Source organism: Alexandromys fortis, unplaced genomic scaffold (assembly GCF_014885135.2).
Source record: "Alexandromys fortis isolate MF-2015 unplaced genomic scaffold, M_Fortis_MF-2015_v1.1 scaffold_149, whole genome shotgun sequence".
NCBI classification, from domain to species: domain Eukaryota; kingdom Metazoa; phylum Chordata; class Mammalia; order Rodentia; family Cricetidae; genus Alexandromys; species Alexandromys fortis.
This window is the reverse complement of record NW_026068025.1, coordinates 1,525,176-1,542,512: the sequence shown is the minus strand read 5'-3', so window position 1 is coordinate 1,542,512 and position 17,337 is coordinate 1,525,176. Positions and strand designations below refer to the sequence as shown.

General features: G+C 48.1%; 1 protein-coding gene across 9 annotated transcripts in view; it reads left to right on the top strand.

Moving 5' to 3' along the window:
• Tom1l2 (target of myb1 like 2 membrane trafficking protein) overlaps window positions 1-17,337 on the top strand; it is a 125,124-nt gene that overhangs the window by 84,741 nt on the left and 23,046 nt on the right. For all 9 annotated transcript variants that reach the window (XR_007595623.1, XR_007595622.1, XR_007595621.1 and 6 more), the window contains exons 5-7: window positions 5,308-5,442; window positions 6,920-7,078; window positions 9,868-9,984. Coding sequence is in view for 5 of the 9 variants with exons in the window: in XM_050163558.1 (XP_050019515.1) it covers window positions 5,308-5,442; window positions 6,920-7,078; window positions 9,868-9,984 (411 nt within the window). In the remaining 4 variants the exon portion in view is untranslated. The remainder of the gene's footprint in view (window positions 1-5,307; window positions 5,443-6,919; window positions 7,079-9,867; window positions 9,985-17,337) is intronic.

Sequence of the window (17,337 nt, the reverse complement as noted above, 5' to 3'; positions counted from 1 at the left end):
GTGGCTAAGCTCTGCACTCTGATCTTCAGGCAAGCCTTATTTGTTAGATTTTAAACAAAAATATCATTATAGTTATTCATACCCAAATATTTGATATTATAGACTTCGTACAAATCAGCCAAAGTCTAACATCTTACAACAAGAATGGTACCTTTCCCCTGGTTTCTGTAGAGCAGGCACTCAGGTGCAGTCTGATTGGGAGATTATAAATGTACCCTTTGAAGGCACTACTGGACTGAGTACTCCATTTCCAAGATGGTGCCCTAACATAGCTGGTGGGAGGAAGCTTCGGTTCCTTGATGATATGACAAGAGACTTGTGTTTCTCAACACTTAGAAGTCACACAGCACCTTTTCTGTCATGCTGTTTGTTTGAAAGGAGTCACCAGGTTAAGATGCAAGAATTGGGGAATTAATATGTGAGCATATTTTGAATATTGTGTGTTTGGAGAACAGGGTGTAGTTTAGAATATCCAGGGCTGTGCTTAAGGGGAACGGATAGGCAGGAAATGAGGCCAAAAGATGGATAAGGCTTATGGGTTGTGTGTGCTGAGGGCCTTGGATTTGATCCTTAGAGGTAATGGGGGAGCCATTGAAAGTTTCTGTTCTGGGTCGTACACAGAATAAAGCACCCCACTGGCATGACATCTGGATCCATAAGTACATCCAGTATGGATGACTAATGCTTGTCTGCAAGAGCCAAGAAGAGAGGGAGACCAAGTCAGAACAGGACATGACTCCAACAGGGGCAGTGGCTCATAGCCTGGCTTGAAGGTCTGGCAGACAAGCAGAGTAGGCAGGGAATGGCCCGGGAGCTGTAGGGTCATTGTATATGAGACTGGAGTGGAGCTTGTTGCTCTGTCTAGAGAGTTTCCCCAGCTCCTAGAGCAGTTACTCTTCCTAGCTGTTCAGATGTGCCCCCAGAGACTCCTAGCACCCATCCTGAAACACACATGTTGGCTGTCTTATTCACATCCCCTTGTGACCTTAAGTGCAGCTGTGCTATCTTTTCTCTTCAACTCAGTTGGTTCCTTGAGAGCCCTGGAATGCTGTGTCCTGAAGATCTAGACCAGATGATTGTCAGTATTGAATAATATTTTTTTAGATTAGTGGATAAATGTAGCTCACTGGGCTGAGAGAATAGGCAAGAATCTGGGTAACAGAGTCCTCTTTCATGCTTCCTTGATCTGCACCCCACCTCCAGACCTGCAGTCTACATCCCCTCCCTGTGCACCATTCTGTACCCCTCAGACCTGCAGTCTACACCCCCTCCCTGTGCACCATTCTGTACCCCTCAGACCTGCAGTCTACATCCCCTCCCTGTGCACCATTCTGCACCCCACCCCCAGACCTGTAGTCTACATCCCCTCCCTGTGCTCCCATTCTGCACCCCCAGACCTGCAGTTCCACATCGACTCCCACAACCTCTCCTGGGACTAGAGACTCCCAGGGAAATGAATGGTAGCTTTTCTTACAAAGGTGGGACACTGCAGCTAAAACTCTTTATTTGTGGTCTGGTTTCTACAAGGTCTACACTGTCTACAGAACTGGAAGGAGACATCTTCAGTGAGGAGAGCTTGCTCACCCTGAGGCCTGGCCAGGCTCCAGGGTAAACACAGCTAGCTTGGTATGATCTGCTGAGGGCAGACAGAACCCTCTTCACTAGCTGGGTCACAGTTCTCTGTCCAGAGATGTCTGTTTCTTCATGCCTGCCCTGACCTCATAGCTTTCCCATCGGTTCACTACTTCCCTAACCCTAGTTCCCCTAGGTCCTACTACACTGCTTCTAACCTTGGGCTGGTGCAGTAACTTTTAAAAAGTAAGCAGAAAAACCAGGTGTGGTGGGAACAGAAAGTGTGTGCTGGAGGCATGAACAGAAGAGGACAGAGCCTCCCTTTGCCCAGGGGTATCCCAGGACCCCTGGTTCAAATCAGTGTTTATATGTCTTGCTATGAAAGTTGCTACTCAAAACCTTGGACAGAATGTAGTTAGACACACAAAGTTAAAGCACAAATTGACCTTTGTCTTCCCATGGGTCCCACCTTTGGGTCTTTCAGCCTCCAAATTCCGAAGCCACAGACAGGGAAAGGGAATTACATAGAGAGCTTGCTTCTAGTGGAGTGGCCACTATGCCACTGACTAACCAGCACTGGGGGCAGAGACCCTGAGAGAATGCCAGAACTACATCTCCCAGGAGCCTTCTTCCTGATAAGGCAGTCACATGGGAATCATCCTGCTTCTACCCTCTCTTCTATTGATCATGGGCCTCAGCTTAGGTTCAGAGTAACTAAGACCTCCCAAAACTAGCCTCAGCTCCCCAAGGAGGGTTTTTCGGTTCTGCCTGCAGCAGGGGCCCTACTTTATCATGGGCATGTTAGTCTTCTGACAGCCTCCGTGGCCATGTTCCCTCTGTTCTCCGAAGTAGGAAAATAAGGACGGTTAGTGGCTGTGAGAACTCAATTAAGTTTAGCCTGACAGCTATTCAGCTGACGGCCTTGTATGTACAAGGGCAAGAGACCTGTGTGTGCCTTAAAAGATGTCTGACCTGGTCGGGGGATGAGAGCAGTCATTCAGGCGTGTCCCCAGAAGGTTCTGGAACATGTCACAGCTATAATTTCTCCCATCTGCATGTCCTCACATATACCTGTTCCTTTAAAATGTGTCCCTTCTCCCTGTTGGCCCCTCTGTTGGCATCAGACTCTTACTCAAGGGAGGTGACTGTTGTGAGCGGATGCTTTGTTTTCATCAGCCTGGCCCAGGCTGCCCAGGGGTCCTAGACAGGAGCTGGCATTGTGGCAGGTGGGAAGAGGGTTATTATTAACAAAGGCTTCTTGTCTGCAAATTAATGTCAACTCTGCTCTCCTAGCTACCCAGGAGAGTTTGTCACGACAAAGCAGGACTTCCTAGAAGCCCAGGTCACCCTGGTCAGGGTATGACTGGACCTGGGGAGTGACAGAAGGGGTCAGGAAACCTTCCCATCTCTCTGCACACCACTCGGCATAGCAACTGCTCCTTCCAGAATGTGAGCTGTTCCTGGTCCCTGGTCCCTGGTCCTCCTATCAGGCATACGTTCACAGAGGACAGTCTTCTTACACAAAGAGAAGGACCCTCCCTGTTATGTCCAGGGCTGAGCTCTTGGCAGGAGAACCTGATAGTCCCACATTGGGATGTGACTCTGTCCCCGAGAGCAGCCATAGCTCCTGAGTGTGTCTGAATCTGGGAGGAGTCCTGAGGAGTGTCTACCTAGAGAGAACAGCATGGTTTTGTGATCTTTTTCTCATCCTCTCAAACTTGGATATGGGTTGGAGCAAGGGAACAGTAAGGAGGTCCCCAGAGCCATTTGTTTCTCCATGAGAACAGAGGCAGAAAGTGGCACCAAGAAAAGCTACCAAGCCCTCCCAGTAGACAGTGAGGATAGTTTTTAGACCCCTTAAGTTTAGTTATGTATTTATTTCTGTTTTTATTTATTTATTTTGATTTTTCAAGAAAGGGGTTCTCTGTGTATTCTTGGGCATCCTGGAACTTGCTCTCTAGATCAGGTTGGTCTTGAACTCACAGATCTACCTGTTTCTGCCTCCAAATGCTGGGATTAAAGGTGTACACCACCCCCACCCCCTGCCCAAGTTTTTTTTTTTTAATATTTATTTATTTACTTATTATGTATATAATATTCTGTCTGCATGTATGCCTGCAGGCCAGAAAAAGGCACCAGACCTCATTACAGATGGCTGTGAGCCACCATGTGGTTGCCGGGAATTGAACTCAGGACCTTTGGAAAAGCAGGCAATGCCCTTAACCACTGAGCCATCTCTCCAGCCCCCAAGTTATTTATTTTTATTATTTCTTATTATCAAGCTGGGCATAGAACCTGGGGCTGATGCATACTAGGCAAGTGCTGTCCCACTAGCCCCCAGACTCTCAAGTTTGATCCCTAAGCTGGATTTTGATTAGGGTGGAGCAAGAGCAGTTGGTGGAAATGGACTTCATGAGGAATAGGACAGACCAAGGCGATGAGGCTGCGTGGGTCTCCAGCTGGATCTTGCTGACAGCTTCTGTAGGTACCTTCAGATATAGAAGAAAAGATTGGCAGAGGTAGGCTGTCCTGGTGCCAGGGTGATGTAAAATCCCCGAGTGTGCATGTTAAATAAGTGCATCGAGGAGAGACAGCCAGGCTGACGGTGTTGTTTATAGTGAATGAAATGCTTTGCATATGATTAAGGAAGCTTTAAGGAAAATGGCCTTTTAACTTCTAGTGGCTCTGGCAGTTAGAGATAGAATTTCTGTGGCTGCCTCAGGATTAGTTGGAGCTTGTGGCTGTAGACCATTAGATGCAGTGACGGTGACATACTCTAAAAGGTCGCATCTCCTCCATTGGGTACAGTCGTGTAGTAAAGGGGTGGCGCTGGGGACCCTGTTTCTGAAGAGCCTGTTGGATAGTTTCTGGATATGATTCTTCAATAACTTCCAGAAAACAGATTTTATTTTGTAATCATTAAGAAGTTGGTGTGTCACCAGAAATGGCAACCTATTCACAATTCTGTTGTTCCTTTTTGTACTCTTTCCAGTCGAGAGAATCTGCTGGTGGTACTTCCCATTCCATTTCTGTGTGGGGTCAGATGTGTGTTGGAACTGTCAGCTATACAACTTAATAGAAAAACATCAGGTTGATACAAGACTCCTGGGAGGTGGGGTGAGTCCCAGCCACTGGCCATGGTCTGGCTCCCCATGGACTCTTGTGCCCCTAGCCTGAAATCATCTCGCCTGTTAGTGACAGGACTGGGCCACTGACTGATCTGCTGAGGAAAACTGGATTCAGCCTTGATGTCTCATCACGCATCAGTTTCTCCTTTTCTATCTGTCCAGTTTGCCTATGGCTTCTACGTGTGTGCATGTGTGTGTGCGTGTGTGTGTGTGCGCGCATCCAACTGTGAGGCATTGAAAACTAAGTCTTCCACGTCCCTCAGTTCAACAGCTCTAGCAGTTGATTCCCTTGAGACGAGACAAATGCCTGCATCACAAAGTATGCAAGGTACTTAGGTGTTATTTCTCTCCCACTTCTCTTAGAAGGGACTTGCTGAATTAAGTTTTATGAGTTTGTTCACATTCAACAGCATCACTGAAAGCCAGGGCTTCAACAGCTGTATCACAGGATTGCAGGAGAGGTGCAGAATAGGATTTGCCAGTGTGCCTTGCGTGGGCATGTAGGGCAGCACCAGCCCCAGAGAGGGTTGGGCTGACTTTTTGGCCCCTTGCCACCCCATGGAAAGTCCACTTCCATTTCTTGACAGGCCTTCCTCTCTCCTCTCAGGCGTGGGCAGATGCCTTTAGGAGCAGTCCTGACCTCACTGGCGTTGTGCACATATATGAAGAACTGAAGAGGAAGGGAGTTGAATTTCCCATGGCAGACTTGGATGCTCTGTCTCCTATCCACACACCCCAGCGGGTAAGCTTCCAGCTAGTGTTTTCTAGAAAGGCTGCCTGCAGAACAGCCAAGCATTGTACCAGCCTTTTGCTGATGCCTTTGCATTATTCAGCTTGTCATGTGTTCTTAAAGCTCCAGGGCATTTCTTTTTCATAACAAGGAGGATGCAGATGGAGACAGCTGGGTGACTGGTGATTAAGTGGCAGCAGTATCTCTCCCAGTTTCACACCGACAGTGGAGTGATATGATCGAAGGCTCAGTTCAGTGGTTTTCATGGAAATGGCTGCTTTGGCTGAGCCATCCTGTAAGGGTCATTAACACATGCTTTACAGATGACTGCAGAACATGCGCGAGAATCTGTCCTCATTTCCTGTGTACGGAGGGTTGATGTTTACTCAGCAGAGGCAAAGAGCAGCTCACAGTATACAGTACAGTCTATATATCAGGTGGATAACTTCTTTGCTTTTAATATGGTGTTGGAGATAGAGCCAGGACCTCATGCATGCTAAGAACACATTCTATTACTAAGCCACATTTCAGCCCCGTCAGAAGGATTTAAACTGTATTTTGATCTATGGATATTCAGCTTCAGTCCAGGCATTCTTGAATTCTGTCAGCTTTGGGACACAAAGCCCAGAAGAGGCCTGTGTTAAAGCATCCTGAAGAACCAACCTCTTTCAGTGCTGACAGTGGCCGTGTCTCAGATTAGATGAACGCTGGCAGTGTCAGTCATGGTTCCTGGAAAGTTAGCTCTGTACTGGCTATGTAGCAGCTCCCAGTCCAGGGGGCAGAGGCAGGATAGCCCAGTCTGAAGAGGTACCAGCGACAGCTCACATGGCCTTACTGCTCTCCGTCTGCCTGTCTCTCACATGGGACCTTACGGATGGCAGTGTGCCTTACACATTTGTGTGAACACATGTGCTAATGCTGGTGAGGATATCTGAGATACTAAGTGCGTACAAGGCATGAAGAATTACATTTTCCAAAGCATTATTCTTGTTATGATCCCTCTTAACTGATTACTATGCTTTGTAGTAAAAATATAACCCGTTTTATTCTTCCGTTATTGGCACAGAAGGAAGCGTTATTGTACAAGAACATTCAGTAAATTGCATGGTTGCTATTTATATTGGTCTTCTTGTAAAGGCCACACAATATAGTCTGTGGTATCAAATAAGGATTCTTAATTAGCAGAACTTAGTAAGGACTCTGATCTAGAGGCAGCCTTAATGACATCCAGTGACTGGAATGCCCCCATAGTGCTTTCTATGGGGCCTTTTGGGTTGCATTGTTTGCCTACAGCATATTCTTTGGGGGGTGAACAGGAAGAAGAGGGGGGGGGGAAAGAAAGAGACAATGATGCCTCTTCTGTCCTGGTTGAGAGACATACTGAGGGTCTGTGGATTCTAACTGAAAGTACCACCTGTTTGGGGGCAGTATCGGGCTAAGCCACTTAGGCACCCATGTGAACCAACAAATGTTGTTATTGTCATGCCAGAGTGTCCCAGAAATGGATCCAGCTGCCACTGTGCCCAGGTCCCAGTCGCAGCCCCGGACAAGTGCCGGCACCTACCCCTCACCTTCTCCAGCCTCCTACTCTATGCTTCAGGCTCCAGCCCTGAGTGTGACTGGCCCCATCACAGCCAATTCCGAACAGGTATTTGTGTGCTTCCAGGCCATAACCGAGCCAGCCAACTGCCCCTTCATACCTTTCCAGGGAACAGACGTCTCCCTGGACTTCCAGGTACTGTGCTAGGTGTGGGGACACAAAGCTGAAAGGGCCTAGTCCCGGGCATTGTCCTAGTGCGTGGTCTTGCTGTGATAGGAAGCAGAGCTGAGCATCCTGTGAGCCAGGATTGAGCACGGCATAGAAGGCAGCTGGGGCTGGGCAATGGTGGCGCACGCCTTTAATCCCAGCACTTGGGAGGCAGAGGCAGGCGGATCTCTGTGAGTTCGAGACCAGCCTGGTCTACAAGAGCTAGTTCCAGGACAGGCTCCAAAACCACAGAGAAACCCTGTCTCGAAAAACCAAAAAAAAAAAAGAAGAAGAAGAAGGCAGCTAAGACCTATGCCACTGAGGACTCTGGAGTAGGCCTGGGGTTTTTCATCGACATAGACAGCACAGAGGTGTGGCATACCAGGGAGCACTCAGTGGCCCGTCTGCAGGGCAGGTTAATGTGTAGGCTGGGCAGGAAGGAGTGACAGAAGCAAGGTCCAGAGCAAAGGCGCACAGCTGAGAATAGGCTTTCAGCACTTGGGGAAGTGAGCACAGATCCATGAGATGTGCCAGCCCTCACAGTTCATACTTAATGAGGTGCCCTGAAGGCAGCAGCTAGAGCAGGGAAGCTGTCCAGAAGCCTCTTCCTAACTCCGTCTAGACTTTGCCCCATCTGAGGGCCACTTCCTCATAAGCCAGTGTAAATTTCCTAAACCTTATTTTTGGAGAAATTATGGAGACTATTTTTAGTTGAATTCATAGAATTTCTATTAGTTAAAATTTTAGAATAGGGGAAAATATTCCTCAGTATTTGTAGTTTCTGTTTATTTCAGCGCCATTGCTGCAGAACCTTGTTAAAACAGGGGTTCAGGCAGTTGTTTATAGTGACAGTAGTGTGCTAGGGCTGTGTCCTTCTGCCAGTGCTAGGGAAAGCATGTGGTGCAAGCAGATTGCAAGCAAGGAGTCCCACGGGCCAGGGTGTGAGCCACATTCTGCTGTTCCATGTAAGGCCTCAGTAGAATAGCTAAGTTCAGTAGGCCACAGAAGAAAGATGGTCCCGTGTGGCCACCAAATCCTGGAGCCTGCTCTAATCCCACTGCTGAAATGTGGAGTCAGTGCTCTTAGTGGGACTTGGGTCACTGAATGCCGCCCCTCTACATCCCCAGGGCCAGAGCCTTGTAAAGGGGACCTGTGGGTAGAAAGTCTTGGCTCTCGGCCCTTCTTCCCTGGGCAGAGCTCTAGATTTTCCCTGAGAGGAAGCAAAAAGTATCAAGCTGGATGGCAGAGAAGCCCTTGCACTGGCTTACTGCAGTGTGATGGATGTCAACAGCTGAATAGCCAAGAGGAGGTCCTGAGTGGTAAGAAGTATAGGAACCCCGAGAACTGTGGCTCCTGCCTCAAGAGGAAAATGGAAGCTAGAGCATGTAGGCCATTGTCCAGCCTGGCCTGCTTCAGTGGTAGAAACTCCTTAATCAAGATGTTGAAGAGACCCTGGGGCCACCACCCCCCCCAACCAACCAAGTGAGGCAGAGGCTGGCAAGAGCCTTTTGGAGCCCAAACCATCTCCCAGGTGACTGTAAAGGTGGGTTTCTTTCCAGTTCCTTCCCTGAAGAACTAAGTCTGCTGAGAGAGTCCTGCAGCACAGGAGAGGCTGTGAGAGACTGGTAGTGGATGTGTGTATTCAGGCAAGCCAGGTAAAGTTGAAGGCCTTTCTGTCAGAGGGAGGTATGGGTCTGGAATAGGCCTCCTGCAGGAAAAGTACCCACTCTGTCCAGCTCTAGGACTCCACAGGAACAGGCCATGCCTGTGGCCAGCTGCATGCATTGAACCAGGTGTACCAGGCACAAGTTAGGTCTCACAGCAGCCTTCCCATGGTTGAGGGGATAGGCTGGGAAAGGGCTGGTCTATCTCTGGACATTGGTACTGCTGTAGTATCCTTTCCTCACTGCATCTTCTAGGGCTCTGAACATATCTCAAGGCAGCTTGTAACTTTGTCAAGTGTTCATTGGTCTCCTGCCAGAAAATGATGGCATTTCTATACAGCTTTTACAAGCCTCACTGTGGACAGAAAGGTCCCTGTGGCTTCCACTAATGTCTTGAAAGAATAAGAGCTCCCTGGAGATAACTAAAAGGGCAAAGGGAGTCAATATACAGCATGTGCCAACTGCAGGAGAGAAGGGTCAGGCTTTGTGGATGCTGATGACTGGGCAGGGTGGGGAGCTTTTAAGAGTCTGCTCCCCCTCCTCACCTATTCTTTTCTTATCAGAAGAATGATGTGAGCACTGGCCAGCCTCCCTTAGGGTATGACACTGACAGAGACAGACTGTGAGCATGAGGGTCATGTAGAATAGGGACTCCACCCTAAAGGGATCTTGGAGCACCTGCACTACCTACCATACAGTGATTTCAGAGAGAAGAAATAGAAACCTAGTTAAGTTAAAGTACTCAGCTCCCCTCTGCGCCGGTGTTATTCACTGCACATTGTTCTTCATGTGCGGCCATGGACAGGGAGGTACCAACCTCAGACTGTTAGTGACCAAAGCACTAGTGACCTGGCTCTCTCATGCAGCTCTCACCATACTGCCAGCCCTCGATAGGCAGAGCAAGGGAGATAAGAAGGCCACTCCTGTGGTGTTGATGTTGATCCCAGGGATGTCTCAGGCCGTGGACTGGCTGGTTCTGACCCTCTGACTGACTGGCCTTCTTCCTGCCTTTTCCTTGATCTACAGATTGCTAGGCTGCGCAGTGAACTGGACATTGTTCGGGGAAACACAAAAGTCATGTCTGAGATGTTAACAGAAATGGTCCCCGGGCAGGAGGATTCTTCTGATCTGGAACTGCTCCAGGTGAGGATATCTTTAGCTTAGAAGCGTGGGCTGAGTACCTGGCTGGGCCCTGGCTGTGCCGCTACTATGCACTGTGATAGGACCGTACTTGGGCACACAACCATGTTGACAAGTCTGGTGGCCCTGTGGCAGAGACGGTTTAAGTCTGTGTTGGCTCATGTTCTGCCTTACTTCTGAGAGATGAGACAGTGTTGCTCTCTGTATTTTAAATTTTTACTTTAATAACTTTTTCCTGACTATAAAGTACCAGTGCCTATCAAAACAAAAAAATAAATTTCCTTAGCTTTTAGCCATCTGCAATAATCCAGTTACATTTTGATGTATTTTCAGTTAGACTCTTTGTTGTATTCATTTATTTTTACATTGAGTTGGAGTCATGCTGTGTATACAGTCTTGTGTGTGGCTTTGCTCCCTTGTTATGTCATAAACATCCTGGAATAAGAGTCCTTTGGCCTCGATGGCATGGAGAAAGCCTGTTGGCTCTCAACCTAAATAGGAGATTCTGAGATAAATTCAGAACTGCTGTTCTCTGCCTCACAGCTGAGACCACTCAGGCTGGGTGTGAACACTGTGGTTCCCAAGAAGCGACTCCCCCAGCCCCCTGCCTCTACTCTGGGCACTGTAGTTGGTGATGCTGGAGATGGGACACAGGGCCTGCATATTAGGCAAGTCACTCCCCGACTGAGCCACACCTTTGACAATGGCAGGAGCGAGCCAGGCTGCAGTCTGACCCTTTAGTTAGTTGAGAACCTGTGAGGCTCAGAGCCTGTGGCAGAGCTCTACCGCATTAGCCTGCAACGACTGCCATATGGAAAGTGGCGGTGGCACTGCTCTTCAGGGTAGAGAAAGGATCCTGTGGACTACAAGTACCAGCTCCTCTTCCAAGAGGAAGATGAATGCATGAAAGATCAGGAGTCATACTGGCTTGATGGCCTGGCCTGAGTGCCTCGTGGTACACCTGCTACTACTGTTGCTATTTCTGTCTGGAGGTTTTGTCCGCCCACTGCTGTATGCACACACTGGCCACCTGGGAAACGAGGCTCTGATGGTCCTGCACTTTGGTGATATGATGCCTAGTAATTCTGTTACTTAGAGTTCCCACTACCCACTCCAAATCCTTAGTGCCTATGGGACAAGCCTGGGTGGAGGCCTTCTCCTGGTCCCACACCCAGGTCAGTCTGAGGGTGATAGACAATAGAAGACATGGGGCCTGCTCTAGGGAGCTCCCAACTAAGTACAGGAGACAGGCAAGGAAACTGCTCACTTCTAAGGGACCTGGACATCAGGCTGCTCTTGAAGCTGAGATGAATGTCTTTGGCCTGGCCTAGTGTGGAGCACTGAGCACCTCACTCTGGTTCCCAGACTTCTTCCTGACACCTGCAGCAAACCAGGTTCCTGATCATCAGGTGGTAGCTAAATATTATACTCCATGGGTCTGCCTCCCTCTGATAGACCACACTGGCCTCTCCCCTAGCCTGCAGGAGGGCACTGCTAGGTATCCCATGGTGCATAAGAGTCTGAGGCCAATCCAGGATGATGTGGTGGTACTGTGCTGGGCCAGTGTTGGAGGTTCTTCTGCCGGGTGGGGGCTGTTGCTCTGGACGGAACTGAGCTCCTGACAGTAGGCAGTGGGTTGAACAATACCAAGATGGTTCCAGACAGCCATAACAGATGGCAGAAATTGTGTGATTTTGTGTGTGTGCGTGCGTGCGTGTGTGTGTGTGTGTGTGTGTGTGTGTGGTTGTAGGGTATTTTGTTTGTTTGTTTAAACAAGCCCATCAGCTAAGAATAACAGAACCTAGTCTCCTGGCATCAGCTCAGTTTTCAAAAATAGGTTGCTTCCAATGACATTTTCCTTCATTTTGTTTTGTTCCAACTTAGAGCCTACTGGTCCCCACTGCTGTCATATAAATCAAACAGAAAAAGACCGTGTCTGGGTGCCTGCGGGAGGCTGTCATTTCAGTGTAGAAGAGGCAGGAACGGGTAGCTGTGTGAACAGACTCACTTTTCCTGGCTGGAGGCCACTACCTTATGTCCCCCTTCTTCTGCCCCAGCAATCAGCAGCCAGCAGCCAGTGGCTCCCACAGAATAGTGAGCCTTCCATATGGGAAAATGCCACTGTCCTCTTGGAACATGGAAGGGTCAGAATCTGTCCCCAAGACTTGTAGGGAAAGATGGAGGACAGCCAGAATGCTCAGGGCAGAAGTAGACCAGCGCTCAGAATGCTGCCAGGGCCCTGGAAATAAGCACATTTGTCACCAGCCCAGATGTTCCCACCAACAGATACAAGCTGCTCTTGACATGAGTGTAAGGATAACAGAGGTGCAGAGAGTGGGAGAAGAGGGACTTGAAGGTCTGGCTCCAGATGCACCTGTGGCTAACTGTACTTATGGGAAGGCTGCATTCCGGTTTTTTCCTGCTTATGGCCAAGCTCTTTCGGGCATGTCCTCCCACAACCATAAGAGCAATAGGGAAACCTGTGAACTGCTTGTCTGAGGATTCCTGAGAAAGTGACTGTCTTTGAGGAAAGGTCAAGACCAGTAACACTTAGTGCCATTAGCTTTGTTGGAGGCCCCAAAGAGGTAAGACGCTGGGAGGGGACTCTCAGCATCTCTCAGGGTGGGTGTTAGATCCTCCATTTTCTGAGTTGAGCAACATCTTCCAGACAGCCAGTCCAACTCAACACCTATGCCCAGATTTCCTCTCCAGAGTCTTGGATCACTTTTCTTCACATCTAGTGACAAGCTGTTCTGGCTGTCATAAAAGCCCTGTTTGTTTCAAACAGGCATCTAGATTAGCCTCTGAGCACAGCAGGGTAGAGCACACAACTTACAAATGACTGCACGCACATCTGGGGGACTCCAGGTAAAGCACAGCTCCTTCCTATGCCTGTTTTGCCTTCCTCGATGCCTGGAGTGCTTGCTTACCCTGTGAAAGTGACTGTCACAGAGCATGTCCTTTATAAATCATAGCTTCTGTAACCATTGCTGAAAAGCCTTCTGCACATTGAACTCATTTGTTTCCTGTAGCTTTAATTTGGTCTGTGTTAGACAAAAGCACAGAGAAAATTCCTTTCCCACATGGATAGAGCCTTAAGTATCCAAGGATTGCTGGAAAGCCTACAGACTATCTGAGGTCTGTGTTGTTGACACCCCGCTTGTATAGAAACAGGCAGCCTATCCCAAGAATCATGTGTCCCCCATTGCCATCTTGCACCTTCTTTTTGTTCTTTGTTTTGGGACGGTCTTACCATGTGACCCTGGCTGGCCTGGAATGCTCTTTGTAGATTAGGCTGGCCTCAAACTCACAGACATGCCTGATTCTGCCCCCCAAGTACTAGTACTAAAGGTAGGTGCCACCACTGGCATGCTGTGCCATTTCATCCCACACATGGTTGAACAAGGTTGCAAAACTATCGTTGTCCTTTCTAAAGTATGAGCCCTTAGCTGAAACTAAGTACATTTTATTGGGATCTAATTGAGCCCTTGAAGTTATCTTCAATTAATAATAACTATGCAGGGATAGTTATTTTATAGGTCTTTATCAAATGAAAAGAGAACCCCTTCTCTGTGCTGTTCGTTTAAGTAGCTTAAACTTGCGTTTTGCATCTTTTTGCATAGCTTTTCAAAAAAAGGAAAAAAGTGGCCAAGGTATTATTTCTCTCTGGAAAGTCTAGCATATTCCAAATGTCTAGCTTCATGTCTGCCCTCTCTCATCAGCACACCTTCCCTCCCTCCCTTCTCCTTCACCGCTGCAACAGCACCAACCTTCAAGACTGGATTCTCTGCTCCTTTGACTTGAAAAGGGTTTAGAGGATAAAAGGATTGTTTTGTGAGGTAGGGATGAACTGTCTCTTGAAGGGAAGATAACGGCATCAGTGTTAACGAGGCAGCGAAGAGGATTTTTGATACAGTGTTCTGACTGACGGCAGGCGTTTGCAGAAGTGACTGGTTGCTGAGAATCAGAGATAGGAAGATGCCAAAGCAGAAGTCTTTGGCATTGAAGGAATTCCTGGCCCAGAGTCTGCAGAGTGGAAGGGGGGCTGGGCAGGTTGCTGGCTTAAGGGCCTCTGGCTCAGAGGAGAATCAGTCATTCCTCTGCGTGGTTTGGAATGGAGGGGGACTGAGCCTGCTGTGGTGGTTGTGAATGACTCCAGGAAGGTCATGCGGATGACCAGCTGACACGGGTGGCTGAAACCCCAAGGTTCTGGTTCATCTCTTTTTTTTTTCTTTTTAAAAATGATTAACTTTTTATTTTTAATTATGTGTCTTGTGGGGGTATGTACATGTGAGTGCAGGGGCCCACAGAGACCAGGAGAGGACATCATATCTCCTGGAGCTGGGAATTATGTGGTTATGAACTATCCTTTGTGTATGCTAGGAACTGAACTCAGGTCCTCTGCAAGAGCAGTACCATCTTTCTAACCCAACCCTCCCTAAAGATTATTTATTTTATTTTATGTGTGTAAGTGTTTTACCTGCATGTCTGTCTGTGTCTTATGTGTGTGCCTGGTCTCAGAAGAGTGGGCGTTCCAGTGCCTTGGAACTGAAGTTACAGGCAGTTATGAGCCATAAATAAATGCACATTGTACTTTAGAATTAGACAGATGTGCCACTGATTAATAACACATGAATTTTAGATTATTAGTGTATTCTTTGAAATGGTTTCATTTTACATATATGGGATTTCATCTCTCTCTCTCTCTCTCTCTCTCTCTCTCTCTCTCTCTCTTTTTTTTAACCCTTTTTTGAGATAGTGATTTGAAAGTTGAAGTCAGTAGATATGCAGAGACCCCAAGTCAGAAGGCTGGGGAGGCCAGGGGATCCTGTCTCTAGGCAGAGTGCTTATGACAGCCCTGGAGGCATCTTCCACAATGGTGCCTGTGAGACTCTGAAAAGAGAGACCCCTCTTTGCCACCACCTAGAAAGGTCAGAGCAGTGCTTCTGGTGCTGGTGTCTGTGAGCCCTGTCTGTGCCTTTGGTCTTGTTCTTCAGAAGTCCTCTAGCACTTTCCTAATGGCTTTGAAAATAATAGAATCCAGCCTCTAAACTGAGCTCTGTAGAGTCTGGAATGCTGTGTGATTACTATAAAGGAGGGTCTCCCAGAGTGTCTGAAAACATCCCGAGTGGGTGGGGAGATAAATAATGAGAGTTATAAGGCAAAGCTGACACTGTAGAATATACGTGGCGGTACTTTAATTATACATATATATATATATGTATTTTTTAAATAGATTTATTTTATGTGTGTGTTTTTTCCTGCATGCATATACTATATGAATGCCAAATGATTGTGAGCTGCCACATGAGTTCTGAGAACTGAACCCAAGTCCTCTACAAGAACAGCAAGTGCTCTTCACTGCTGAGTCACCTCTCCAGTGCCTGTATACTTGTTTTTTAGACAGGGCCTCTCTATGTAGCTCTAACTGTCCTGGAACTTGCTATATAGAACATGCTGGCCTCAAACTCAGAGAGATCCACCTGCCTTTGCCTCCTGAATGCTGTAAAGGCACGTGCCATGCCTGTTACTTTGCTATATTTTTGAAAATTTATATGATGACCTACAGAGGTAGGGAAATACCCTGAGGTCTTAAAGAATAAGTAGGTGTTTAACAGAAAGATGTGGTTTTTTGTTTGTTTGTTTGTTTTTGTTTTTGTTTTTGTTTTTTTTTTTTTTTTTTTTTTTGAGACAGGGTTTCTCTGTGGTTTTGGAGCCTGTCCTGGAACTAGCTCTTGTAGACCAGGCTGGTCTTGAACTCACAGAGATCCGCCTGCCTCTGCCTCCCAAGTGCTGGAATTAAAGGTGTGCGCCACCACCGCCCGGGTGTTTAACAGAAAAGAAAGAACATTGTTGGGCATAGGGTCAGCTCCTCACGGTTCCTGAACTGTGTGGTGAGTGTGTGAGGCCACCATCCTTGAAAGTCTGAGGTATGTTTGGAGATGACCCATGCCATGGGCTCTGAGAGCCTTGGAACCGTTTCTAACATGCCCATGGCACTCCCTGACATGCTGGTCTTCTACCTTACCATTGGCCTACAGTTTGAAGGAGAGCTGACTGACTCTTCCTTATCTTTCCCTAACCAAGGACAGCCAAGGATTGCTGCTTAGCCATAAGTACTAGACGGGGCCATGCTTTCTTCCCCTGTGCCTGTGTGGTAGGGTCTGCCATTACTGAAGAGCCTATTCCAGGGATCATACTCCCTTTTCCAAACTTAGGAGAGCCACGTGGAGGGGTCTGTCCAGAGAAACATCTGGAAGTACAGACATTGGGCTTTTTTATGTGGTGCCCAAGAAGCTGATAGAGTTATTCTGGCTGGACAGAAGATGACAGGTCCTGCAAGGAAGCCAGATCCAGGGTGGAGGAATCTCAAGGACTCTTTTTGTTAGGTACACACCAGACTTGTATGCACTCAGCTACCTCATGAGTCCAGGTCTCTTATAGCTTGATAAATACAGCTGCATGTGAGTGGTTCCAGGCTGATCTACTTGGGCCAGGCCTTGTGCCCTGATGGGTGCTAGGGAGCCCAGAGGCTGAGCACTATGGTAAGCAGAGCACGGCCCAGGCCTAGGTCATACAAATCCCACAGCACTGGGAGTTGAAGTACTGAGTGGGTTGGAGAAATGCTGCCTGCCTTGTCTGTTTATTCTCTTAGGAACATTGGAAGGTCTACCCCATGGGTCAGCCTTGGTACTGGGAAATGGGAAAAGAGATCTTCTAGCCAGGACAGTGGGTTAATGGCAAAAAGAGAAGCAAAGATTGCCTGTGCCTGCTGAGTCTGAGGTATTCCTGGGGTGGAGCTGTGAGAAAGGTGGGCCAGCTCTAGTGTCTCTGCCCCTAGCTGACTGGACTATTAGCTCCCCCAGTATCCAGGAGCAGCATTTCACTTCTCCCTTGGCCCTGGTGACCCATGGGGCCAGCCTGACAAACCTGCCACGTTTCCTCATCCTCAGTCTGGCATGTAAGAAGGCAGGGGCCTAGCAGGTGCTTAAGGATCTCTGCAAACAAGAGCCTAGCTAGCAGCTTGCTGTGGGGCAAGGTAGCTTCTAAACCAGTCTGTAAGGTACAGAGTCTGTCTTAAGGGGCTCTTGCTTTAAAAGGTTGAGAGGGCTCCTATGGTGACTGAGGGCTGCAAGTATCAGCTTGGGCCAACAGAAGCTCTACGAGAATTGTGACGCTTCTGAGGCCACAGCCAGGTAACAGGCACGCCACCACAAAGCACCCAGTGTTGTAAAGTACAGCCATGCCACTGCTAGCGATGCCAGTAAACTCTGATGTCACTTTCACTCAGAGAGAGATTCTGCTTCTGAGGATCTCACGGTGCGGAAGTGCTTGCCCAAGTGTGTAAGAATGAGT